This window comes from Prionailurus viverrinus, chromosome B2 (genome assembly GCF_022837055.1).
Source record: "Prionailurus viverrinus isolate Anna chromosome B2, UM_Priviv_1.0, whole genome shotgun sequence".
NCBI classification, from domain to species: Eukaryota; Metazoa; Chordata; class Mammalia; order Carnivora; family Felidae; genus Prionailurus; species Prionailurus viverrinus.
The window spans coordinates 107,236,200-107,263,853 of NC_062565.1; the positions used below are offsets into that span (position 1 = coordinate 107,236,200).

Genomic DNA, 27,654 nt, shown 5'->3' on the forward strand with positions numbered 1-27,654 from the left:
TTCCACAGAAGACTGAGACTAAGCAGTCATAAAGATAGAAGCAGAACCTAGAGAACAAAGTCATGGAAACCATGGTAGCAGCGCATTTACAAAAAAGGGTGGGATGAAAAGCATCAACGGACAGTGGATGGAGTGAGGAGATTCAAAATGGACTGGAGATTCAAAATAATCCACTGGTTTTTGACAAGTGAACAGTCTGGTCAGATTTTCACAGTACCAAACTATAAGGTAAGGAGTATAAACTTTAAATACTGGAAGGGGTATACACTGGGAGGTGAATGTGGCAAACTTCTTGAGTCTTCCTTTCATTCACATTTGGAAATCTCTCTTAATCTGATAACTGGAAAGGTTGACAAATACTATACAGGAGAATACAAATGCAGAAGGTTACAAAAGAACTGAAGGCGTGACCAGCTCTAAAATGGTGAAGAGGGGTGCCTGGGTGGCGCAGTCGGTTAAGCGTCCGACTTCAGCCAGGTCACGATCTCGCAGTCCGTGAGTTCGAGCCCCGCGTCGGGCTCTGGGCTGATGGCTCAGAGCCTGGAGCCTGTTTCCGATTCTGTGTCTCCCTCTCTCTCTGCCCCTCCCCCGTTCATGCTCTGTCTCTCTCTGTCCCAAAAATAAATAAACATTGAAAAAAAAATTTTTAAATGGTGAAGAAAATAAGTCTTTTGTGTGTGAGCTTTTGGTTGCTCTGAGAGATCACTGCTAACTAAACCACCCCATGTTCACCTGGCAAATTCTCCCTCCTCTAAGATTCAACCCAAACACCAGCTACCCACGGAGTCTTCACAGCCCTTCTCAGGTAGACTTAATTAGTTTTCCCTTTAGGCTCCCACAATCCTCTGTCCATATCTCAATTATAGTACTCATCACAATGCTCTAGTAGTTTATGTGTGGGCAAGGGCAGTGTTCAATTGCATTATCAGCATCTTAGTACCTGGACCGTATAAGGCATTTAAAAATTACTTCCTGAGTGAGTGAATATACTTAAACTTTCAAATATTTTTTACATACCCACACTCATGTGTGTACATACACATCTGTGAAATGGAAGGGAAAACTCTACTGACATCTCTGAGCACAGTTACAGTTTCATTTAAAAAGGGATATACTTTGATCAAAAGTATTACTTGGTTTGCCAAAACAACTATCATGATGCCAGATGGTGGAATCTTTTTGATGAAACTGGAAATAAAACTAGTCCCCAGTCTAGTTACATTATTAACCCTATTATTAGATAATTGCTCAATACAACATGATAGGTGCATAATACTTAAAAGTCTTACTCCATTCATGTCTCTTTACTTATGTCCATTTCTTCTGTATTAAAAAGAGACCAACATATGTCAATATCATAATGATTCAGAACCACAAGCAGAGATGTGTGTTTCTGCAAAAGTAGCACAGAAGGACTCTAGGATATTCCTGGGGCAGCTCTCTCGCAACTATGTGTGGAGGAAGATGGAACTGAGGGATAATGGGTGGGTGACACACTGAAAGGGACAAAGTCAGAATGTATGCATGACAAGGGCAACAGATACATGGGCCACGAAAACCAGCTCTTGTGACAGCACTGGTACATATATTAAGTCACTGCCATAGAACATACACTGCATAGGAAAGCAAATGAGTATCTTTTCTCAAATAGTTTAACGCAGACAGATGGCTGGGTCATTAACTTAGAGAATTACCACATGAAAGCAAACAGAATCATTGCTTTTAGAAGAGTAACCAGGAAATCACCCCTAACTACCACTCCAGTCACATATTAACAGATTCAGCAGAGCTCATCCACACAGGCAGTCTGCCAACTGGCAGTCTGAATCAACTATGAACCTGATCACTTCTATAAGGATAATGAAGTAATAACGGTTATTTACACACCTACAGATTTATTCAGAGATTTATAAATCTAAGTAGGAAAGGACATAAAAACAAATAGAAAAAAGGCAGTCAGAAATTCCTGATTCATGAAGACAGGTTTCTAATTGCTAAGCGATATAGTAAGGACAAGGCATCAGCCACTTACATCTGATTCCCAGTAATAAGGAAAGATTAGGCTCCTTGCCCTGAGCACGCTGATTAAGAATACTACACAATGCCTTCAAGTCAAACAAACAATAGGACATTTCCTTGAACAGCTGATCAATCACACTCAAATCAGATAGTGGCCATTTAGTGAGTACTGTCTGCTGCCTGGATTGGTCTCCTTCCTGGCCTTGATCCAATAAAGAGCATGTCTCTTGTGTTTGTCTTTGGTTCTGCAATGCATAAAGAAAACAAAAATCAGGTTGTTAGATCAGAGGAAGGTACTCAAAGGACATACAGGTTAACATTTTCCACCATCTATAAACAAAATGATAGAGTCCTATTACATTCACATTAACCAAGTTTAACTGCATACACACAGTAGGGAAAAAAAAAAAGAAAAAGAATTTAAACAGTGAAAATGATTCAATGGTTCCTCTGGACCATCTCATGCCCCAGGGTAAACCTGAGAAAGGCAACAAATCCAGATTCAGTGTCTAGGAGTATCTCATATCATATAACATCACCTGATAAGCATCTGGGTTATGTATGTGTTTTTTTATGATGAGATTTATCCCAAGAACAAAGAGACCTATGAAGAAATTTTAAACCTCATCCTATAGTTTTACTGTTAGTAGGGATAATGATTTAGTTACTTTAAACTATCTGTTGCAAACTGAGGAAAAAGTTTTTATGTTTTGTTAATGTTGACAGGTACCAAAAGTTTCAGCAAAAGAGAAAAAGAAATACAAGTATAAAATCAAAGAAGGAAACAAAACCCCTAATAATCTTGAATTGTGAAATCCGAATTGGAAATATCAATATGAACTCATAAATTATCATACTCAGAAAAAGATACCTTCACCTTATCCCCCAAACTGTCACCATCTATCTACTCTTCATCCTGAAAACTGCTAATTAGAGACAATATAAAGCTTTCCAGTTGGAACTCTATTTAAAAATTACCAAATAGCTTGCACTGATGAGGAAAAGATTTTTTAATAGATGAATGCCAGCTAATAAATATAAAAATAACTGGGAAAAAATATGATTTTAATCATGTAACGATCCAGACAATTATCACCAGTGAATACGAAAACCATCAAGGGAAAGGGTGCTAATAAACCGCATATTCACACAGTTACCTAAGTAGCTCTCCACACATTACCTACTGTTTGCAGAGGCCATAATGTAACAAAGGGAAGAGTAAGTCTGTTATTTTAACCATTTTAACCCGGTGAACTCAGTATTTCTGTCACTTACAGTGGGATAACCAAACATATATAGTTTGATGATATGAACAATGCCTACAAAGTATTAATGACAAAAAAATGTTTGACTTGACTTACTGACATCTTTAGTTCTTCTTGTAGTTTATAAGAAATAGAAGGGGGAAAGAACAAGATAAAGGACACCATGAGGAGGCAATCAGGCAAATCTAGGTCTGACAATCTGTAACTCTATAAGACAACAGGCCCAGGTTTGTCAACAAGTCACTAACATGGACAAAATGAGAAACTTTAGATTTATAAGACAAAATAAAATGCAACTCATGGTCTTTTTTGATTGAATACTAGTTTCAACTGTCATTATAAAAAGCATTTGAATTTCCCAAAGGGGAAATTTTAGTATAAACTAGGTATTATCCAATATCGAGGAACATTATTCTTACTGGGTGTGACAATGGTGGTATGTTTGTACAGGAAATGTCCCTAACTTTTGGAGATGCATTCTTGGGTATTTAGAAGCAAAATGTCATGATTAGAGTTAAAAAACTAAAGTAAGTATTTTCTGTATAATGTAAGCCATATAGGTCAGCTTATAATTAAGTGAAGAAAGTATAACCTGTTCCAATGATGAAGTGTTAACATTGCACCCTTCTTAAGGATTTTCAAGGATAATTTTGTTTATATTCAATTTACATTTTATTCAATTACTTTGGGACCTAATCTCTATATAGCATTTGACTGTTGTAGTTAAGTCTGTGGAGTTGTATTCTAAGACATGAGAAAAATAAAAGTTTACCTTTTTGATTATAACTTTGTAAGAAACCTAATGGATTTAATTAATTGACATATCAAAATCCAGTCTTCAACTAAAAATATTCCATGATATGTACAAAATAAGCATGTGCTTTAACTTAAGTACTGAATCATTCTTTGACAGCAATTTGAATTTTTTTTTACTCACATCAAGCAATGTTTTTGTTAATCTCTGTAGGTTTCTTTCTTTCTTTTCCAGCTCTTCCATCATCTTTTGAGTAGTCAATTTTTCTTTAGAAAGCTTCCCTTGCATAGACTAGAATAAAGAGAATTGGAAAGCAGAGAATGTTGTTAATGCTAAAAGCAAAATGCAGTCAGGTAGGTAGACAGGAATACAGGCTCTGAAATACTTTGAATCTGTCCTCCCCCACCCCTTGGAAGATGAAGCCTTCATTTTAAAACAACCCTTACTGCATCTAGAGTGGATGACAACAAAGGAAAAAACAAATATCATCTTTACCAAGAAAGTCGACAGTCTGGGTAAAACATGTTAAACCTAAAGCAGCTGGTGTTGAATGCTATGTTACAAACAGCTCTTACTAATTGATTTTTTGTTCATGTACTCAGAGTGTTTTAGCAAATCTATACCTCCCATGCTCCACACCCCATTTTTCTCGTGGTTAATAAAATACAAGATAATAAGATCATAAGACCATCCTCATTTTCTATCATTTGAAACATAGCTAAACACACTTCTCTCAGTGTATGGTATTCTGAGCAGTGAATATGATGAATTCCGGCCAAAGGTCTATTATGGGACTTTGATAAATGAATCTCTTTCTTAACTCTATAAATTACAAATTATCCATTGTAATAAAATTCTGAGTGTACCAAAACAGTATATAGGATATTTTAAAAGTACTTGGATCACTTCAGCTGCTAAGTCTGATTTTCAGCTACACACCAAAGATAAACTTGCCATAAACTCTGTAGTTATCAGTGGTTTCTAGAGGTTTTAATTAACACTTTTTCCTCTTGTGAAATCACAAGATCAATAAACATTTGACAAGAAAAGAGATTTCTTTTTTCCCCCCCCTCTCAGGACTATATTTATTTAGTCCCAATTCTGAAACTACTTCAGCATGCTGACTGCTTAAATAGTACACAATACATTATGAAGGTTTCCCCCCGCTCATATTATCTCTGGCTAGAATAAAAGAAGATAGCTGTCACCATGGGTTGAGATAAGATTCTGTAAATATAAAGCAGTTTTCTTAGTAACAGATATTCAACTTTGTAGCTTATTACTTGGATTTGTTTGCTAAACTCTATACAAAATTTGTTTACATTTAATAACTCATAAGTTGGTTACAAATGAATTATGCTCTGGGGTGCCTGGGTGGTGCATTCAGTTAAGCATCCAACTCCAGCTCAGGTCATGATTTCCCAGTTCATGGGTTTGAGTACTGCATTGGGCTCTATGCTGCAGCTTGGAGCCTGGAGCCTGCTTTGGATTCTGCATCTCCCTCTGTCTCTGTCCCTACCCAGCTTGTGCACAGTTTCTCCCTCAAAAATAAACATTAAAAAAAGAAAAGTGAATTAAGCTCTATAACAAGTGTATTTCCTTCCAGGGAAAACTTTATATCTCATAAAATTTAATCTCACAGCAGAAAGTCACATGGATTCTGAAATTCCTTTGTAACTGCATGTGAATGAACCAAAAACCTATTTGAATGATATGTATTTATTTATCTGGCTGAAGATCTAAGCTTACAGGCATAACAAGATTATCTGACTGGAATCCAGAATTTATCCTAAATTTTCTTAAGATTTTTGACTATTTACCTTATTAGCATTGTGGAGGAAAGGCATAACAGTTAAGCTACTCTAAATCTAACATTTTAACAATAAAATCTGACCCTGAGAGGTATTTTCACAATACTATAATGTAATCTAGTGTTTTATATTTTTACCAGTTCAGTCATACTGAATGTGATTAATAATTAGCAAGCAAATCTGACTAACAGGTTCATACATAAGACTAAATTTAAATCAGAAACAGGCAATTGTCTCCATCAGATTAAATATGAAATGTTTGGCATTAGTGCTATTTTTCATAAGAAAAAAATCTGGATTTGGGAAATATATTAAGCTTAAGATGTTTGTTATGTTGGTTGGGTTCAGGGTACTTATGAAACAGTCCTTTAATAGGGGAAAGAGTTCACAGATAAACTTATCCTAAAAGTCCCATATGTTGTATAACAACCTCTAGACTAATATGAGGGTATGAGTGCCATAGCTGTCTGACACAACATTCTATCTATAAGATTATTTCTCTATCCTAAATTGTATGAAAAAGCATATGTTTAAAGCTTAAGAAAAAAAGAGAAAGGAAAATTTCCAGTAATCTTAGAACGGGATTACTAACATTAAAAACTTTAATTTTCAAATGTCTACAATATGTCTATAAATTTCCAGTTAATCATCTTTTAAAAATTCTAACTTACTAACCTATATATATTTACCACATTCTTTTAAAAAAAATTTTTTTAATGTTTATTCCTTTTTGAGAGAGAGAGAGAGAGAGAGAGAGGGTGGGGGAGGGGCAGAGAGAAAGGGAGATAACAGAATCTGAAGCAGCTCCAGGCTCTGAGCTGTCACCACAGAGCCTGATGTGGGGCTGGAACTCACAGACTATGCGATAATGACCTGAGCCACTTAACCAACTGAACCACCCAGGCACCCCTATCACAATCATTCTTAAAGTTGAAAAATGGTTTTAAAAACATTTGTTGTTGGGGCGCCTGGGTGGCTCAGTCAACCGGTTGAGCGGCCGACTTCAGCTCAGGTCATGATCTCGCGGCCCGTGAGTTCGAGCCCCGCATCGGGCTCTGTGCTGACAGCTCAGAGCCTGGAGCCTGTTTCAGATTCTGTGTCTCCCTCTCTCTGACCCTCCCCCGTTCATGCTCTGTCTCTCTCTGTCTCAAAAATAAATAAACGTTAAAAAAAAATTTTTAAAAAACCAAACATTTGTTGTTTTGATCTAAATATCTAGAAATGCTATCTTTTGTCCCATAAACAAAATAGCTCAAATGAAGGAAAGACAGCTGTGCCTTCACCAATAAATATCATGTATTCCACAAACCCGATTTAAGAGAAAGTATTTTGATTAAAAACTTATGTTAGCAGTTTTACTATATAAACACACACAACTCCATCCCAAACAATGCATCTATATGCGCGCACGCGCGCGCACACACACACACACACACACCACACACAAAAACACCATACAAGAGTTTCACAAATACATTTCTTCATGCAATCATTCATTTAGCAAAAATTATAACCAAGCACAGTCTGTGCACTGGATGATGATGCCTCAGTGAATAAATAGTCAAAACTCTGGCCCTTTCATAACTTTTACTAGGAAGTAAAAGATCAAAGAAAATAAACAATGTGTAAGTTACATAGTATTTTGTATTAGAATTTGACTAGCGCTTTGGAGAACAAATTAGCATGGCAAGGGAGAGGAGGTGGAGATCGCAAATGGAGCAGAGTATAGGCTCATGGAAAAAAGGTGACATTTGAGCAATGGCTTGAAGGAGGTGAAAGACTGCATCTCATAGATATCTACAGTGTGTTTCAGTCAGTGCAAAGGTTCTGAGCCAGATGGTGTCTTCTGTGTTGAGAAAACGCCAGAGAGCCAGGGTGGCAGAAAATAGTAAAAGATGAAGTCAGAGAAAGCACAGATTGTGTAAGGCTGCTGAGCCAGTGAAAAAACTTTGATTTTTACTTTGGAAAAAATGAGGAACCATTGAAAGATTCTGAGAAGAGACATGACACGATCTGGTTTTTGTTTAATAGGTCACTCAGGCTGATGAGAATAGACTTCAGGCAACCAAGGATGGAAGCAGGGAGAAATAATTCATATGAAGAATAAAGATGTGTTGGATGAGGGTGGTCAGGAGAAGTCAGATGCTAGATATATTTTGAAGGTAATAAGATTTGTTCACAAATACGAGGCAGAAGAGAAGGGTAAGTCTAAGGTTTCTGGAGTGAACAAATGGAAGGAAAAATTTTCCATCAATAGAGAAGGGCCTGAACATGGATGGTAGAGTAGGTTTTACTATTTTCTCTTTGGGGAAGGAAAGAAATTCAATTTGGATTTATTATGTCTGATATGTCAAGTGGTACTGTTGAGTAGGGAGTTGGATGTACAAGTTGTAAGGTCAGGAAGAATTATGAGCTGGAAGAAGTTAGGGAGTAGTGAGCAGACACATTACATGCAAAGCCATGGGACTGGGCAAGATCACTAAGACAAATACAGGTACAGAATTCTAGGAAAGAAACAGACCTTTTTTGAAATATGGTACAACTTTTTGAAAGCATTTTACATGTCTGCACAATAAACTTTAACTTAAATATCACAAATACAATTAAACGTATCCCCCTAAATTATAAGAAAGAAAACTTCTAATAAGGTACTTTGTCCAATTTAATACACTAGCCTACTAGTCTGCCTATATCTTTATTATAACAGGATTTATGTTACAGATGTTAAATTTATTGTGTCCAGTTAAATAAAACAAGAAAATAACAACAAAAACTTTAAGAAGAAAGTTCTTCTAAAATTTTTTCATTTAAAATTTTATTGTGTGTATTTCAATGATCTAGATATAGGGCATAAGTAAATCAGTTTGAATTTATTATTGAGAACAGATACAAAGTATCATGCTGTTATGATTCCATTAGTACAAATACCACTATTCTTGTAACAGCTTACGTAACTATACATGAAAGGTAAGATCATGGCGCTACTAGCATTAGAAATAGCGGTAAGAAGCACGTACGTAACAGAAAGGTAATAATGGCATCTACAAAGCATTAACAAGGGGAATGCATTCTCTGAATGAAATTGATATTTTTTCTCAACACCTTTTATTTTATTTTTAAATAGTTTTTCTTTTGTTTTAATGTTTACTTATTTTGAGAGCAAGTACGCCATGTGCACAAGCAAGTGGGGGAGAGGCAGAGAGAGAGAATCCCAAGCATGCTCCACACTGTCAGTGCAGAGCCGGATGCATGGCTTGATCTCACAACCCGTGAGATCATGACCTGAGCCTAAATCAAGAGTCCGATGCTTAACTGACTGAGCCACCCAGGTCCCCATCAACATCTTTAGAAAAACTAGTTAAAAGAAAGATCATCTCCTAAATGAGGTCACTCCTTAAAGACTGGGAGAGGTGGCTGTTTTACCTAATGCATAGAAACAACCACACAGAGTCAAAAAAATTTTTGACAGAGTCAAAAAGAACCAGAGGAATATATTCCAAATGAAAGAATAAGAAAACCTCAGAAAAAGGCCTTAATGAAACAAAGATAAGTGAGTTCAAAATAGTAGTCATAAAGATGCTCACCAAGGTCAGCAAAACAATGCATGAGCAAAGTGAGAATTTCAACAAATATATAAGAAAGTACCAAGTAGAAGTCATAGAGCTGAAGAGTAGAATAGCTTAACTAAAAATATAACAGATGGATTCTACAGCAGACTAAATGAAGCAGAAGAAAGGTCAGTGAACTCAAAGACAGGGCAGACTTCATTCAATCAGAATAGCAACAAGTAGAAGAATGAAGATGGCTTAAGGGACTGAAAGAACAATCCTAAGCAAATCAATATTTGCATTACAGGGTCCCAGAAGGAAGAAAGAAAAAGGGACAGAAAACTTATTTGAAGAAATAATGGCTGAAAACTTCCCTAACCTGGGGAAGGAAAGAGACATCAAGAGCTAAGAAGCCAAGAGAGTTCCAAATACGATGAACCCAATGAGACCCAAAGGGGCACATTATGATTAAATTCAAAACTTAAAGACAAGGAGAGAATCCTAAAAGCAGCAAGAGGAAAACAACTTGCTATATACAAGGGAACCCCTACAAAATTCTCAACAGATTTTGAGCAGAAACTGTGTAAGCCAGAGGGTGCAGCAAAATCTATTCAAAGAGTTGAAAGTACTGTCAACCAAAAATAGTTAACCCCACAAACTTGTCCTTCAGAAATGAGGGAGAAATAAAGAATTTTCTAGGGGCACCTGGGTGGCTGTTGGTCAGTTAAGCTTCCCACTAGGGGTCAGGACATGATCTCATGGTTAAGGAGTTTGAACCCTGCATCTATGCTGACAGTACAGAGTCCGCTTCGGAGCCTCTGATCCCACTTCTCTCCTCCTCTCTCTCTACCCCTCCTTAAACTCGCACACACTCTCTTCCTCTCAAAAATAAACCTTAACAAAAAAAAAAAAAACTTAAAAAAAAAAAGGAGTTTTCCAGACAAGCAAAAGTTGAAAGAGTTTATCACCACTTGACTAGCCTTACAAGAAATGTTCAAAGGACTTCTTTAGGCTGAAATGAAAGGGTGCTAATTAGTAACAGGAAAACATGTGAACGTATAAATCTCACTGGTAAAAGTAAATATATAGTAAAATTCAAAATAACACTGTAAGGGTGGTGGGTTAATCACTTATAAGGCTAGTATGGTGGTTAAAACACAAAAGTAGTAGAAACAACTAACTGTGATAGTTTGTTAATGGATACATAAGATAAAAAAGAAATAGGGGCAACAAAAATATAAAAATATGGGAAGACTGCATCAAACTAAAAAGCTGCTGCATAGCCACACACACACACACACACACACACACACACACACACACACACAATGAAAAGGCAATCTAACAAATCAGAGAAAATAACTGCAAATCATATCTGTTAAGCGGTTAATATCCAAAATATACAAAGAACTCATAGAACTTAATTAGCAAACAAAAACAATAAAAAATCTGGTAAAAAATGAAGTAAAATGAGGGCGTTTGGGTAGCTCAGTTGGTTAAGCTTCTGACTCCTGATTTCGGCTCAGATCATTATCACACGGTTTGTTGAGTTCGGGCTCTGCATCAGGCTCTGTGCCGGCAGCATGGAGCCACGTTGGGATTCTCTCTTTCCCTCTCTTTCTGCCCCTCCCTTGCTCTTCGTCCTCTCTCTCTCTCAAAAAAACATTTTTTTTAATTTAAAAAATGGGCAGAGATTCTAAATACACATTTTTCAAAGAAAATATACAGATGGCCAACAGGTACATGAAAAAGTGCTTAACATTACTACCTGTCAGAGAAATACAAGTCATAACCACAGTGAGATATCACCTCACATAGTTAGAATGGCCATTATCAAAGACAAGAGATAACAAGCTCTGGTGAGGATGTGGAGAAAAGGGAACCTTTGTCATTGTTGGTGGGAATGTAAACTCGTGCAACCACTAAGGAAACAAGTATGGAGGTTCCTCAAAATATTAAGAATACAACTACTATATGATTCAGCAATTCTACTTCTGTAAAACACTAACTCAGAAAGGTATCTGCACCCCCATGTTCATTGCAGCATTATTTCTAATAGCCAAGATATGGAAACAAACTATCCACTGATAGATGAATGGATCAAGAATGTGTGATATATACAATCTGGTTTATGCAAATGGAATATTAATCCAACAATACAAAACAAGAAAATCTTGTCACCTGCAACAAGGTGGATGGACCCTGAGGGCATTATGCTAAGTGAGGTAAGTCAGACAGAGAAAGGCAAATACCATGTGATCTTACTCACCTATGAAATTAAAAACAAAACAAAACAAAACAAAAAATCCTCAGAGATAACAGAGAATAAATAAATTAATGGTTGGGGTGGGGAGTGGAATTAGGGAAAGGGGTAAAGAGGTATAAAGTTCCAGTTATAAAATAAGGCCTTGGGGATGTACTGTCCAGCACAATGTCTACAGTTATATTTGAAAATTACTAAGAGAATAGATCTTAAAAGTTCTTATCACAAAAAAAAAAGTAAACGATGTGGTGATGGACATAAACTAAATTATTGTGATCATTTCACAATATATAAAATAACAAATCATTAGATTGTACGCCTGAAACTAATATGTTATATATCTGAGTAAAAAATAAGTCAACAGTTAAAAAAAAAGGTATAGAGTTAATGGTAACAGCATAAGATTTTGTAGTAACACAAAACTAGGTTCTGGGTCCACACCTTATGTGCTGTGCAACCATGGATAAGTTATTCAACCTTTCTAGGTTCCAAGTTCATCAGAAAGAATTTCCAAACTTGTAAGGTATTGTGAAAATTATGCAGTGTGTATACAGACATTTTGGGTGCCTGCCTAGTCTCAAATCCCACAAGTCACAAGCGGCCATATTTTAAGAATTCTGCACCTCTCAGGTATAGCTCACTGAATCAAGCAGAGTGAACACTTAACCACACCTGAGAACCTGGGATGCAGAGTCTAGGAGTTCATCTCTTCATGATTGGAAATGAACTACAGAATGTAAGAGGCTGTGGACAACTATATTCTGCTATGTGAGCTAAAGAATAAAGGGAGTCTGTGTGCACAGAGAGAAGAGAATGAGACACACTGCAATGAGAGAAGCAACAAAGCCTCTTCTTTCCTGAAGCCTGGTTTTATTCCTTCTGATGGGTTCCACAGTATCGCTACGTTCTTTCAACACAGTGGTTCTGTTTTTGCTTACGCTAAAGTGAATTGGTTTTTTGCTTAAAACCAAAAGCCTAAATGACTTTCACTTGGTACAAAATATTTATGCAATAATCACTAATTCTTCTTATATTATTAAAAGGAGCCCATTTCTTATAACCAATCATCATGATGCACACTTTAAATATCTTACAACTTTGTCAATCATACTTCAATAAAGCTGGAAAAAATAAGAGCCTATTCCAATTCAGCACTGTGGGTTTAATTTTCTTGTGGGCAAAGGTTTTTGGTCTGCTTTGTTCACTAGTTATCCACCAGAAGAATGCCTGGCCCACGGCAGAAACTCAGTTAAAGTTATTGAACAAAAAAAAGATGAGAAAATAACTAAAACCCAATTTAGTTTTTAAGTAAAAGGTTATGTTCATTCATTCAAAAATAGTTACTGAGTATCTATGCTATACTATACTGTACTAGTGTTCATTTGGATAAGGATTATTCAAAGAGCATAGTGCACCTATTACAAAACTCTTAAATAAATATATCAGAAAACAAAACCAGGTACTTTACTTAATCTCAAGGAGCTAATGATACTACCATATTGCAGAGTGTAATACAGTAAAAATTTCACTTTGGAGGCAAAATTTCCAAATTCTACTTCTAGGCAACTGAACACAAGGTGCCTTCTACAAGGCTAGTTTTCTGACATGCTCCAGCTTAAGATCTTTCATGCCTGGAGAAGACCCTTAAAACAAGTCTTTCCCCTAAGGCTTACATAAGGAAGATATCAGACTAACCTCTTGTGCCTTTCTTCCTTTCTCTTGGGATGCTTCCCTTTGAAGCAGCCAGGAGCAATGCCAAGAGCACAAACTGAGGTCAGACAGGAATTAGAACTGGAGCTGAGACCTTAGGCATATCTCTTTAAATCTTGGCTATATCATATATAAAAAGATGCTCTGTCTTACCTTGTAAGCTTACTATTGAGGTTTAGAAATAGTAAATATAATCAGAAGCACAGTTTCTGTGCCACGTAATATCTTCCTCATCAGCATCATCACTGATACCTCTGCACTTATTAGGGGCTCCATTTCTCACTTTAGCCTAATTGTGGAGAAATAGTAAATCCCTTTTCCTCCTTCCTACATACTAATAAAAAGAATTTTCAGGGGTGCCTGGATGGCTCAGTCGATTAGTGTCCAACTTGGGGGTCAGGTCATGATCTCATGGTTTGTGAGTTTGAGCCCTGCACTGGGCTCTGTGCTGACAGCTCAGAGCCTGGAGCCTGCTTCGGATTCTGTCTCTCTCTTTCTCTCTCTCTCTCTCTCAAATAAATAAACATTTAAAAAATTAAGAATTTTTAAAATACTTATAAACTCTAAGATAAAAAAATAAGGAATACACAAACACAATTAAAACTGCTATTTTTAGGTTTTTGTTTATAATAATCCAAGACCATGTATAGCTCAAATTCCTTTAACTATCACCTTACTACCTGATTTAACTTTTAAAAAAATCTGTCTGAGAATTCTGCTTCCAGCATGAGAGTATGAGGAGCCCCTCAGACCCACTCCTCAGTGAAAATTATAAAAGAGCACATTTAAAGTTTCTGGAAATGGCCCTAAGAGCACACAGCAAATGAATAAACATATATTCAAGAAAATCTACTGAAAGAACAGCAAAGTCTATAATATTTGAACCAAAACCCACTCCATCTTTATGTTCTCACAGCTCTCAGAGAGATGGAAATTTCACTTCTGACTGGGACAGCCAGTAACACACTGGGCTCTCTGTCCCTAGCTCCCCAGCGGAGAGCTATCTTCCCAGGAGGGGCTGATATCAGCATTTCTCTTCCTGCCCTCTGCTACCTGCACCTGAGGCTAAGTTCCAGACCAGTACAACCAAAAGGTGGAGACTCCCTTTCTGCCCAGGCTCCTTCACGGACTGAGACTTTACCTTGGGTACAGCATTATGGAGAGTACTGGGGACCTGACTGCTCTTGTCGTGGCTTCTGTGGCAGGGGTTCCACACTGGGAAAGGCAAGCCAAGATCTAGAGCTATTGCCCACTCTCCTTCCACCGAGTGTTTACCTTCTGGAGTCACTCAGAAATTTGACATTGTTCCCACCAGCACTGACCTGGCTCAAAGATTTTGCCTGGAGAGAAGCCAGCCACAGAATAGAGAGCTCTAAATGTCTCTCTAAAGGAACTGAATTCATGTGCAGCCGACTGTGAAGTTCAGGCCTAAGGGCACTCTCAAAAACAGTGAAGGTTGTGGCAAAAGGGAGTTGGGAGGAAACTGTTAGATTCATTGAAGGTACAGGCTAAACTACTGGCTGGCGAGATTCTTCGAGAGAAAAAGACAAAGAAATACCTGGGAAAAGCACTCCTGGGAACAGAAAAGAATCTCAAACATTAACCTAAGGAGCTCTTCTTCCAAAGGAACCAGAATACATTGGTCTGTGAAGCAATTTATACCACAGGGCATCACTGAAAGCAACAGAGCAATCAGTTGGCAGTTAATGTGTGGTCAAGGAAAGAGTCACAAAAGATCACATATTACATTTATATGAGATGTCTAGAACAGGTGAATCTATAAAGATGGGAAGTAGATTAGTGATTGAGACGGATGGGGAGGAAACAGGGTTTAAGGGAGTGACAACTAAAGGTAAGGGGGTTTATGAGGTGATAAAAAGGTTCCAGAATTGACTGTGGTCTTGGTTCCATGTATCTGAGCATACTAAAAATTACTGAATTGTACACTTTAAATGGGTGAATTGCAGACTATGTGAATTCTATCTCAGTAAAGCTGTTATTTAAAAATTGGCACAATATAAAGAAAAAACAACCTGTCAGGTTCCTCTTCGCAAGCTCTTGATCTGCTTTCAGGCTTACAAGCAAGAACTACCAAAACAACTTAAATGTGTCGAGAACACACCCAGGTTTCTCAGAACTACTCTCTCTCTTTTTTTCTTTTAAATCTCAGTCTTCCCAGTCAATTCCCACTTTGGGAGCAATGAGCCCCAGGCCCCCCGCCCCCCTCCCTCCCAAGGACCCCGACCACACTTCCTAGTGGCACCAAGTGGATGCTGCCAGGCCAAGGAAGAACTGCCCGGGGAACATGCTAACAGTGCAGATTTCAAGATTCACCCCAGAGATACTGAGTCATCGGGTTCCCAGTGGGGCCCAGAAATCTAAATAATGGGAATGTTCATACAGCTTTGGTGACCACTCATAGCACACAACAAGCTCGAGAACATTCCTTCTTGCTTCAAGTGAGTGGACTCTCTTCCTGCCTCAGAGCTCCCCACCTTAGACACAAAGAATTTTTCAGAAGTTACCGGCACCTCTTTTATGTTTTTCACATTTTAATTAACAACTATACTGTGCATGTAACAGGCCTACATGTACATGAAAGACTGTTCTCTTTAGAAGTACAAACATTGGCAAGAAAGCTTATTTTTTTAAAAACTACTTTTCCTTTGATAAAAGACACTGTTTGGTTGCTAGGTTTTTCAAAAATTAGTATTAATTTCTGATCAGAATATTTTTAGCTTTTCATGCATTATAAAAGCAATTTCACAAAGGTAAAATGTTTTAAAAATTAAAAAAAAACTAGGAAGGAAGAACTTCATGTCAGGTCACATCACAAAACTAGGATAACATAAAAACAGGAGGTAAACATCACATAATAATAAAGTGAAAATATTAAACCAATTTATCTATTTAGGTTAAAGGAAAGTTAAATTCTGCTTATAAGACATTCTAAAGGTTTATGATCCATTTTCCCACTGTTTCTACTGAGAAAACCTGCTGGATGAAGGCTTTAAGAGAGACTTGCTAAATATTGGAATAAAATCTTTGGAGGCTGTGAAAACATGTTCTCTTGAAGTGATATAAATAGGACAGGCTGTTACAGTTTTGAGATTGGTGGTTCCAACCATGCCTTTAAAAGTGAACAGTCTTAATGACCTTAAAGCATTATTGTATCTTTTATGTCACAATGTTCATTGATAGCTGTCAACTCAGAAGGTCAATTTAAATGGGAAAACTCTTTCAGTGAAGAAACAATTTCAGTATGTTAGGAAAAACAAGTATATCTAACAAACTTTTTTATTCTGTATGTCCTCTGCCGAAAGCTTATAATAGTTATACAAAATGATAACAGCTCACTGGAAACAGGATTATTTATGCAGGTGAAATGTGCTTTTAAGGAATAAATAGGAGGGAAGGCAATGCCCAGTGAACTAATTCACATTCCGACTGAAGTCACATTTATGGAAATGATGGGGAATGTTCTATTACAAAATATCTTTTTATGGGGCGCCTGGGTGGCGCAGTCGGTTAAGCATCTGACTTCAGCCAGGTCACGATCTCGCGGTCCGTGAGTTCGAGCCCCGCGTCAGGCTCTGGGCTGATGGCTCAGAGCCTGGAGCCTGTTTCCGATTCTGTGTCTCCCTCTCTCTCTGCCCCTCCCCCGTTCATGCTCTGTCTCTCTCTGTCCCAAAAATAAATAAACGTTGAAAAAAAAAATTAAAAAAAACAAAAACAAAATATCTTTTTATACTGTACACTGACAGAAGAAAAAGTTCTGGTTTTTGAAACAAGTTTATGAAACCAGTTTAGCTATACTGGTTTCATAAATGTAGACAAAAGCATTATTTCTAAAGGATCAATGAATAAACAAGTTACATGCCTGTTAACATCACCTTGATGGGTGAACAAAATAGTAGACAAATCTGTATTTTTACAGCACTAAACTCAGTTTCAAAATCAGGATACTTTTACATAAAGTACTACCTTTCTATATTCAACAACAAATATAATTAAGAGAAGACTGATTTCTCCCCAACATCAGAATCAATAAATCTGCCACTGCCCTAAACCAGCTATGTATGTATTTGACTTCTGGTACATAGTGGTAAGCCACAGCTGTATTTTAAATATAGCACTTTCAACTCTGTAACAATGCCTTATTTTTATCTCCGATAAATTGGACAAAAAAATGAATATGGCAAGGGATTTCATTTTTCTCTTTTGTCATAAAATTTAAACTGTAAGAATAACCTGCTTACACCCAAGGCAATGCAATACTCCAAAAAGTCAGCCAAATGGAATTTGAACAAATTTGGTCATCTCAATAGTTTGCAGGGACATAAAGAAGTAGTGAAACAGGACATTCTACTAATACTACATTCGTTTTGTCTACTAAACCCTCTAAAATGGAAGAACTTCCTGGCACTGTGGATGAACAAAGAATATGCAAATTATAATAGCAGTGAAATTTTACAATAAATTTAATATTGTACTGATAGCTTAATGTATAACTCGGGGCATCTGGTGGCTCAGTCAGTTAAGGAACCAACTCTTGATTTCAGCTCAGGTCATGATCCCCTAGTTTGTGGGATCAAGCTCCACACCTGCTTGGGAGTCTCTCTCTCTGCCTCTACCTTGCTTGCACCCTCTCTTTCTAAATAAATAAATAAACTCTAAAAAAAATTTTTTTAAAGTAATTGTATTAATTCATGTTTAAAAAAATGGCTGGAAAGCTCTACTATCACTCACTATAATGTATTTTGTGTTACTTTGCAAATAACATTTTATTTCTAAAATACCTCATTATAAGGTATTTTTTTGTGTTATGCAAAGGAATTTGAAGAAATTAAAAACAGCTATAGCATATAGGAAGGACATCATAATCTATACAGAAGTAAGGCTGGCCATTCCTTATGTAAGCAGGTGGGGAAAAGACTAGGCAGTTAAGGGGAAAATTTTTTTTTAATGTTTATTTATTTTTGAAAGGGGGGTGGGGAGAGGGAGGGAGAGAGAGAGAGAGAGGGAGGGAGAGAGAGAGACAGACAGACAGACAGACATAGGGTGAGAAGGGGAGAGGCAGAGAGAAAGAGACAAAATCCAAAGCAGGGTCCAGGCTCTGAGCTGTCAGCACAGAGCCTGATGCGGGGCTCAAAGTCAGGAACGAACTCCAAGATTGTGACCTGAGAGGAGGTTGGAGGCTTAACTGACTGACCCAGCCAGGTGCCCCAAGACTAGGCAGTTTTAAATAACTAGTAATTAAAGGGAACTGCTCTATTATGTGTATCAACTTGATAATAAGCCCATTAACTATAGTACAAAGCAACAAAAATTCTTCTTCAACTCAAAGTGTTCTCTTTAAGATTCTCTCTGTGGGATGCCTGGGTGGCTCAGTTAAGCTTCCAACCTTGGCTTAATTCATGGTCTCATGGTTCATGAGTTGGAGCCCCACATCGGGCTCTGTGCTGACAGCTTGGAGCCTGGAGCCTGCCTCAGATTCTGTGTTTCCCTCTCTCTGCCCCTCTCTCACTTGTGTTCTCTTGCTCTCAAAAATAAATAAAAGAAAATATTTAAAAAATAATAAAAAAAGATTCTCTCTGTGATTTCCAATGCTAGGGAAATAACTAGTATCAATTTTTTAGAATAAGCAATATTTTTAGATGTTCACAGAGAACACATCTTTTATATTCATCAGAAACCACCAAATAAAAAAACTAGCTTTTTTAACTGTAAGGGGCCAAAAACTCAAAAGTTTTCATAAGAAACACAAAGCAAAAAATTTTGTCATCATTTTAAGCATATTTGTCATCCTCTATAATTTTCTATTTAAATATCTTGATAAATATAGCTGCCCTGGACAGTTATCAACATTTGCTATCTGTCTCTGTTAGCAAACCATATACAAGATCTATAGATCTAGATGGCCACAATGACTTACTCATTGCTTCAAAAAACAAGACAACAGAATTAATGAGTATATTGTCTGGCCCCAAATATTTGGAAATAAATGCATCTCAATAATTTGATTTCCATTCATTAATTAGTTTGAAAAAATAAAGAAATGTTTACTCAAGCATGTTAAGATCAAAGAATAGAATGGCATATAGTTACATATTCTTCTACATATTCATTTATATATGGTCATGATATTTAAATGTGAATAAAAGACTTGGTTGATATGTAAAATAAATTGTATTAAGATGCCACCACGAATAAGTAAAAGGCATATTTCAATTAATATAAATACATCCTGATAATCTGTAATGTGAGAGATAGTATGTGATGAATTAATAAACTCTTACAAGTCTTAGCCACCAAAATTTCAGTGTCAAAGGACCATCTTCACTGTCCTTAATTTGGACGGAGATAACTTTTATTTGACTGATTTCTTAGAAAATGTTACCAATTGAAATATAAATTCCTTTTATTATGGCCTATAATAAATCAAATAATAATGGCTGAAGGAACCTAACCATTTTGTGATTTGAATGGTTTGTAGAACAACTGAAGTTATGTCTACAGGAATACAGATTAAAGAGTATAACCTTGTGAACCAATCCAGCAGGCCCACACACTTGTTGAACTGGCCTACTGTGTGATTAAAATGATAAATCACTTAACATGCGCAAAAGACAAAGTATACCATCTATAATTCTGACACTTAAACCATTTATCTTTTTGTTCTTTACTTCCATTTTTTTTTAATTTTTTTTTTTTAACGTTATTTATTTTTGAGACAGAGAGAGACAGAGCATGAACGGGGGAGGGTCAGAGAGAGAAGAGACACAGAATCCGAAACAGGCCCCAGGCTCTGAGCTGTCAGCACAGAGCCTGACGCGGGGCTCGAACTCACAGACCGTGAGATCATGACCTGAGCCGAAATCGGACGCTTAACCGACTGAGCCACCCAGGCGCCCCTTTACTTCCATTTTTAAGAAGTAAAACAATTAGGAGGTACAAAAAAAATAAAATTATTCAGCAAAATTATGTCCAACGGCTTTCCATCATACACAGAATAAAATACAAAGAACATCTAGCCCCAGACTACTTTTCACCATCACCTCTCACCACTCTTCCTCACAATCACTGCACTACTCCAGACTAGCAGCCTTTTTGCTGGTCATGGAGTACAAAAGACACCTTCAGGCACTGGTGGCTCTCTGCCTGAAATGCTCTTCCCTTGGATGTCTTCATCCAGAACTCTGTTCAAATATTACTTCCTCAGGAAAAACTTCATGACCACTGTATCTAATGCAGCACTGTCTATTCATTGTTCTCTACCCTACTTTTTTAACGGTACAAATCATTCCTTGACATTATATTTCCATTTTGTCCATCTCACCCCACTAGAATAGCCAGGACTTGCTTTGTTCACTGATGAATCCCCAGTGCCAAGAACAGTGCCTGACACAGATGTAGGTGCTCAGTAAATATCTGGCAAATCAATAAAAAAAAAATGAAAATCCATTTAATCCACAAATTTTGGATTGTGTATTATGAATCAGACACTCTAACCTCTAGATATGCAAATGAGCTATGACAGTCTCCCAGGAAACTAAGCAGGAGGTAAAAACACAAATATGTAAACAACATGTTATACTTTGATAATATAGAAGGAATAATACAAGAAGGAAGAGAAGTGTTGGCCAGTCACAATAGACTGGAAACAGTCCGTGATCTTTAATAAGTAGATCACTGATGATTGGATCCCACATTAACCAATGTGTTCTCAGTAGTAGACTACACCCAATTAAAAGCAGGAAAGGTAAGGACTAAAGAATAATCTTCAAAACACTTTGAATGACTGATTTACCAAAGAGCATTTTCATTCTAAAAAAGTAAAAGATTAATATTAAAGAATTTGTAACTTCACTTCAAGTGCTATTAATCTTTTCATATAAATACATATGTGCTTTAATATTTTTAGATTATATAGCCACTAAGAGTAAATCAGCATACAGCTAAATTAAAATATGCACAAAACATTCCTTACCTGAATTTCTAAAATCATTCTTTCAATCTCATCTTGTTGGCTGTCTATTATCTAAAACACAGAAAATATTATCAGTGTGAATTAAAAATTTTTCCACTGCTTTTGAAAAGTACCAATATTTAGAAAACGAAAACACAGGAAATAATGAATTTATTTTTTTTAATCAGGGTATGATTTTTTTTTTACAAAATTATTCATACCAAGTATCCTTTAAATAGACATATTATTTGGATCACACATACATAAATCTGCAAAAGTTTTCCTCTACTTCTTGATAAAACTCTATGTAATTTATAAAAATAACTTTGAGACAGATGTCGAACAATTTAGGAAGGAAAAGAAACCCTTTTGTTTTGCTAAAAGGCAATATAATTTCTTCTTAGTTTGGCTTTAACAAAAATTTGAATTATTTAAATTTACTTAAATTGTCATTTTCAGAGAGACTGGCTGGCTCAGTCAGTAGAGTATGTGACTCTTGATCTCGGGGTTGTGAGGTCAAGTCCAACATTGGGTGTGGAGCCTACTTAAAAAAACGTGGGGAGCCTGGGTGGCTCAGTCATTGCCTGTCCAACTCTTGATTTTGACTCAGGGTCATGATCTCATGGTTGTGAGATTGAGCCCTGCATCGGGCTCTGCACTGGGCATTGAGCCTCAAGATTCTCTTTCCTCCTCTCCCTCTGCCCCTCCCTTGCTCTCACTCTTGCTCTCAAAAAAACACAAAAAACAAAAAACACATTAAATAGGGGCACCTGGGTGGCTCAGTCGATTAGGCATCTTACTCTTTGTCTTGGCTACAGGTCACAATCTTACAGTTTGTGAATTCAAGCCCTGCATTGGGCTCCACACTGACAGCATGGAGCCTGCTTAGGATTCGGTCTCTCCCTTGCTCTCTGCACCCCGTCCCCCCACCCCACTCATGCACAAATTAAACATTTTAAAAAGTATAAATAAAAGAGTCATTTTCTTTCCAAATAAAAACATTCAAACTAAGTTATTAAGTATTAACAAAAATATAAAGTAGCTATAACTTATATGTCCATACACACATAACCAACATAACACAGATTTCATATTTATTATCAAAGACATCAACTGACCTTACTAGCATTCTCATTTTGTTCTCTCAGGGTATCATTTTCATTTTGAAGCTGTTTTGCATCTAACATGGGAAGGCGAATTCCATCTTCAAGGCATCTTTCTACTTTTTGCTGCAAGCTGTATGTTTTAGAAAGACAAATAAAGAAAAACCACTCTATGTGCTGATTTTGGTAGATGACTTCAACATAAAAGATAGTCCCTTCTTAGGGCCTATAATATTTTTTAACTGAGTGATAATGAAGACCTACAGACTCCATATGAATAAGAATGAGCACCTACATCTCATAGAAGTAAAAAATACAATGGACGCTGGTCATCTTTTTAGAAATGACAGATTTGAGACCAGAATCCAAAGCTGCTTAGTGTGTGACATCCTTAGGCCCTAATGAAGTTCCTTATGACCCTAATCTGAGCTCTGCAGTCCAAATCCTGTTCTTTCTTTCTCCTGCAAAAGCAGAATTCCTTGATTAAGATGATTTTGTTTGGGAGCCTAATTATATGGATACATGTCTTTTACCTTCATTCTGAGCTCAGCCAAAGTTTGTTTGTAAGGATAGTTGTTGCCAAAACCAGTAGAATTATTACATTTCTCCTTCATTAATAACAGCAGCAATGTATTATTCCTCTGCTATTCATGGCAGAGACTTGAATTACAGAGAGAAAACAACAAAAGGAAGCCCCTCGGGTATATTAAGAGTAAAAGATTGAAAGGGAAAAAAACATGTTAATCTTGAGAAAAGAAAGAATAAGTCATGTTCTGGTTAAAAGGAATGACACCATTAACAATAATGACCAAAATCAAAACAGAAAGACACCTCGGAATAGTTCCACTCTAGCTTACAATCAGACTTAAGAGTTGCAGAGCACTAAAAGAAACACACTTCTTACAGTTTGGGTTTTGGTATTTTCATTATTTTTTTTTATTTTTTTAATATGAAATGTATTGTCAAATTGGTTTCCATACAACACCCAGTGTTCATCCCAACAGGTGCCCTCCTCAATGCCCATCATCCACCCTCCTCTCCCTCCTACCCCCGTCAACCCTCAGTTTATTCTCAGTTTTTAAGAGTCTCTTATGGTTTGGCTCCCTTTTTTTCCCCTTTCTCTCCCCCAAGGTCTTCTGTTAAGTTTCTCAGGACCCACATAAGAGTGAAAACATATGGTATCTGTCTTTCTCTGTATGACTTATTTCACTTAGCATAACACTCTCCAGTTCCATCCACGTGGCTACAAAAGGCCATATTTCATTCTTTCTCATTGCCAAGTAGTATTCCATTGTGTATATAAACCACAATATCTTATCTCTTCATTTTAGCCACTGACTGGCATAAGGTGGTATCTCAGTGTGGTTTTGATTTGTATTTCCCTGATGAGGAGTGACGTTGAGCATCTTTTCATGTGCCTGTTGGCCATCTGGATGTCTTCTTTAGAGAAGTGTCTATTCATGTCTTCCGCCCATTTCTTCACTGGATTATTTGTTTTTCGGGTGTGGGGTTTGGTGAGTTCTTTATAGATTTTGGATACTAGCCCTTATTTTTCTTCTTTCAAGTATTGTGGCTTTCCTGTGCTTTCTCTCTCTTCTAAAAATAAAGAAGTGAAAGAAGTGCCATACCTACATTCTGGGCAAAGAACTGACAGTCCTACCTGGCACAAAAGCGCTTCCAATATGTTAATAAATAATGGCACCAGACAAATTTTCATGTATTATGAATGCAGTGCACTGCTTTGTAATATATTGTTACTTGTCATAAAACTATTTGCTTTTTCAGTCTAAAAGTGACAAGTGTATTATTTCTATTTCAGAATGAGCTTTCTCCCTCCAAATCAGTGTCAATATACTGCTTCTATGTAGTTACAACATTCTAAGAAAAATAAATTACATTAAAAACTATTAAGGTCTTTAAAAAAAGGAACCAGCTATGAGAAGGGAACAACATACTGTGTCATGAAAAAGTACCAAATAAGTCTGTTTTCATGTACACATTCTTGTTTTGTTTATATTATGAAGCATGCTCACTTAGGAAAGTAATAAATCTCTTGAATAGCAAAGGTATCAACTTTATTACTAGGGATCCCACCCACATATCTTACTTACATTTTCACTTCTAATGAAAAATTTTTATCTGATGTTTAAATACCAAGAGTTCTCATATATTAATAAAGTGGGAAACTTAGAGACATTACATAAGCACAGATAAATGTAATGATATAATTCATAGTCACATCACATCTGAAGTTCTTCTGGAAACAAGAACTTTAGTTTATCATATAGCTGAGGAAACTGAAATAACACCCTTACCTCCAAGTTCAAGTGACACCATAGCTATATAAGTACTGAAGAATTACAGAAGACCTTATTTGGTCTTTTATATCTACTTGAAATTAAAAGAAAATTTCTGGGATGCTAACATCTCTGAAAGTATCAAGGTAAAAAAATGGAACACGGATTCTGAAATGCACTGTACTAAGTCTAATGAAAAAGACTAGGCTCAATTTTGAGAAAATCTAAATATTTGATTTTTAGATATTTGAGAAAATCTAAATAAAAGAGAAGGTATATCATATTAAATATATAAAAGCACACAATGGAACAAAACTAATTATATTCAAGTGTTCCTAATTCTATTCATAAAATGGCACAGTTTGAGTTTGTGATCAAAATGTCCTATAAAATCTCTTCTCATTTTCTCTAAGAAAGAAAAAGAACATATGGTTGAAATAGTGGAGGTCAGGAAGCTGTTCTGAGAATAGAGAATAGACTATAAGATGTGGAGTTATAGGAAGGGAAATTAAAGAGCAAGAAAGCAAAAACCAAGGGAAAAATAAATGTAAAGCTAAAAGTATATGAATTTTAGGGGGCACCTGGGTGGCTCAGTCGGTTAAGTGATGGACTCTTGATTTCAGCTCAGGTCATGATCTCATGATTTGTGAGAACAAGCCCCGCGTGGACTCTGTACCGACGGCAGGGAGCCTGCCTGGGATTCGCTCTCACTCTCTCTCTGCCTCTCCTCCACTCACTCTCTCACTCAAAATAAATAAATAAACATTAAAAAAATTGTATGAATTTTTTGAAGCAGAGATTAGAAACACTGAAGACCATAATGTCTCAGAATCAGATGTTTTCTGCACTGAAATCTAAGAAAAAGAGTAGACCAGGCATATTTAAGGCTTTGAAAGTAGTAAAGCAATATTAACATGGAATTATCAGATGGATTTTGATTAGAGTTACATGCAATTGGTAAAAGCATGAGGAGTATATTTCTTAAGTTTAGTTTCTGTTGCTTTGTTGTCTTATTCTTCCGTATAGTTTTGGCTATTTATATTTGATCATCTATTAAGGTTTAAGTTTTATAAAACAGAGTGCATGTAGTTGCATATATAACATAGTTCTCTAGGTTTTTTAGCAATCTAGTATTAATTTTCCAGATTAAATATATTAGCTAAACATACTAATAAATGATATTCCCTGTCATTCTAACTATATTAATTTAAAAGAGAAGAGTACCATCAGGCAAGATACATGAGTAAACTTGGAAGATACATGACAAAATAGCCATACCTGTTGTTCTACAGTAAGGGAAAATGGGAGTCAATTATTTCACTTTGATGTATCTCATTAAGGAGTGCAGTCTGAGTATTTGCTTTTCTTTGTTTACTTACTTTTTGGCAAAGCCATCAGATTGTGTTAATACTTTCAGTTTCTAATTGTTTTTTTTTTTTTTTTTTTGTTTTGTTTTTGTTTTGGCAGCGGGGGGTGTTACATTTTCACCATTCTCATCTAAAACTTTTGGCAAGATGTCAGTATGTTGCATTAAAATGTGAAATCATAGCCAAGACAACCTGCTTCAATGACATAATACTTACAGTTCTTAAGAGTTCACCTTTCAATTTGACAATAAATTTCATATTAAAAAAAAAATTAAAAAAAATAAATCAAAGTCCCCTACTATGGAAACCAATTTGACAAGAAATTTCATATTAAAAAATAAAAATAAAAATAAATAAATCAAAGTCCCCTACTATGGAAACCAATTTGACAATAAATTTCATATTAAAAAAAAATAAAAAGAGTTCACCTTTAAGATAACAATATAGTAATAATTACAAATTAATGTATCTTAAGTGAAATGCTTTATGAAAAATATGAGTAACAAAAATAAAAAATTGCTAAAGGTTTGTTTACCTCTGAACTGTAGTTACCAACTCCTTTTCTTTCTTTTTCTGGCATAGTAGTTGTGCCTCTTTTTCTTGACACTGTTTTTTGATCTCCTCAAGCTTTTTTTCTGCATCCAGCAGAGTCTCTTGCAAATTCTTATTTTTTTCTTCTAGAATCTGAAGCTAAGGAGAAAATTCTTAAAGTTTATAACACATAGAATATTAAATGTGTTTCTGCTAGAAACTGTGTGTTCTAAATTATTAACAAGCTTGTGATTAAAATCACAGTATATTTTATCTAGAGCACTTAATAATACTTTATTTCTTCCTTTGTGTGTAACAGGAGCTAGGAGAATGAGATTACGGAGAAGAAAAGAATGGGGTCAGAAATTTCTAGAGGACAGAGAGAAAGGTAAATGATCTCAATTTGGGGATACTTTAAAAATTTTATTTTTAATTATGCTAAAATATGCAGAACACAAAATTTACAATCTTAACCATGCTTAAATGTACAATAAATAGTATTATTACATTCACATTGTTGTACAACTAATCACCAGAACTCTTTTCATCTTGCAAAACAAACTATATTCATTAACAACTCCCCTTCCAGCTCTGCCCTCAGTCTCCAGCGACCACACTTTGACTTTCTGTCTTCATGAATTTGACTACTTTAGGTACCTCATACCATATTTATCTTTTTATGTCTGTCTGATTTCACTTAGCCCAATGGCCTTAGGTTTATCCATGTTTCAGAATTTCATTCTTTTTTATAGGTGAATTATATGGATATGCGACATTTTATCCATCAGCGATTGGGTTGCTTCCATCTTTTGGCTGTTGCAAATAATGTTATTATGAACATATGTATGTACAAACATCTGTTTGAGACTCTGCTTTCAATTCCTTTGGGTATATCCAGAAGAGGAATTGATGATTATTGTTTAAAGAAGCATATCATATGGTTTTCCACAGTGGCTACACTATTTTACATTCCCATCAACAGTGCACAAGGATTTTAATTTCCTCACATTGTCACCA

The 27,654-nt window shown here is 36.2% G+C and overlaps 1 protein-coding gene and 1 long non-coding RNA gene across 3 annotated transcripts in view; one reads left to right on the plus strand and one right to left on the minus strand.

Moving 5' to 3' along the window:
- Window positions 1-27,495, plus strand: LOC125165486 (uncharacterized). The gene is made up of 3 exons (XR_007152118.1): window positions 1-228; window positions 26,957-27,025; window positions 27,390-27,495. It is a non-coding gene; the product is annotated as an uncharacterized LOC125165486 (long non-coding RNA).
- Window positions 1-27,654, minus strand: part of CEP85L (centrosomal protein 85 like) — a 168,073-nt gene that overhangs the window by 3,445 nt on the left and 136,974 nt on the right. For both annotated transcript variants that reach the window (XM_047858481.1, XM_047858480.1), the window contains 5 exons: window positions 26,642-26,796; window positions 22,458-22,575; window positions 21,361-21,411; window positions 4,222-4,329; window positions 2,033-2,264 (listed from right to left, as the gene is read on the minus strand). In XM_047858481.1, coding sequence (XP_047714437.1) covers window positions 2,033-2,264; window positions 4,222-4,329; window positions 21,361-21,411; window positions 22,458-22,575; window positions 26,642-26,796 — 664 coding nt within the window. The remainder of the gene's footprint in view (window positions 1-2,032; window positions 2,265-4,221; window positions 4,330-21,360; window positions 21,412-22,457; window positions 22,576-26,641; window positions 26,797-27,654) is intronic.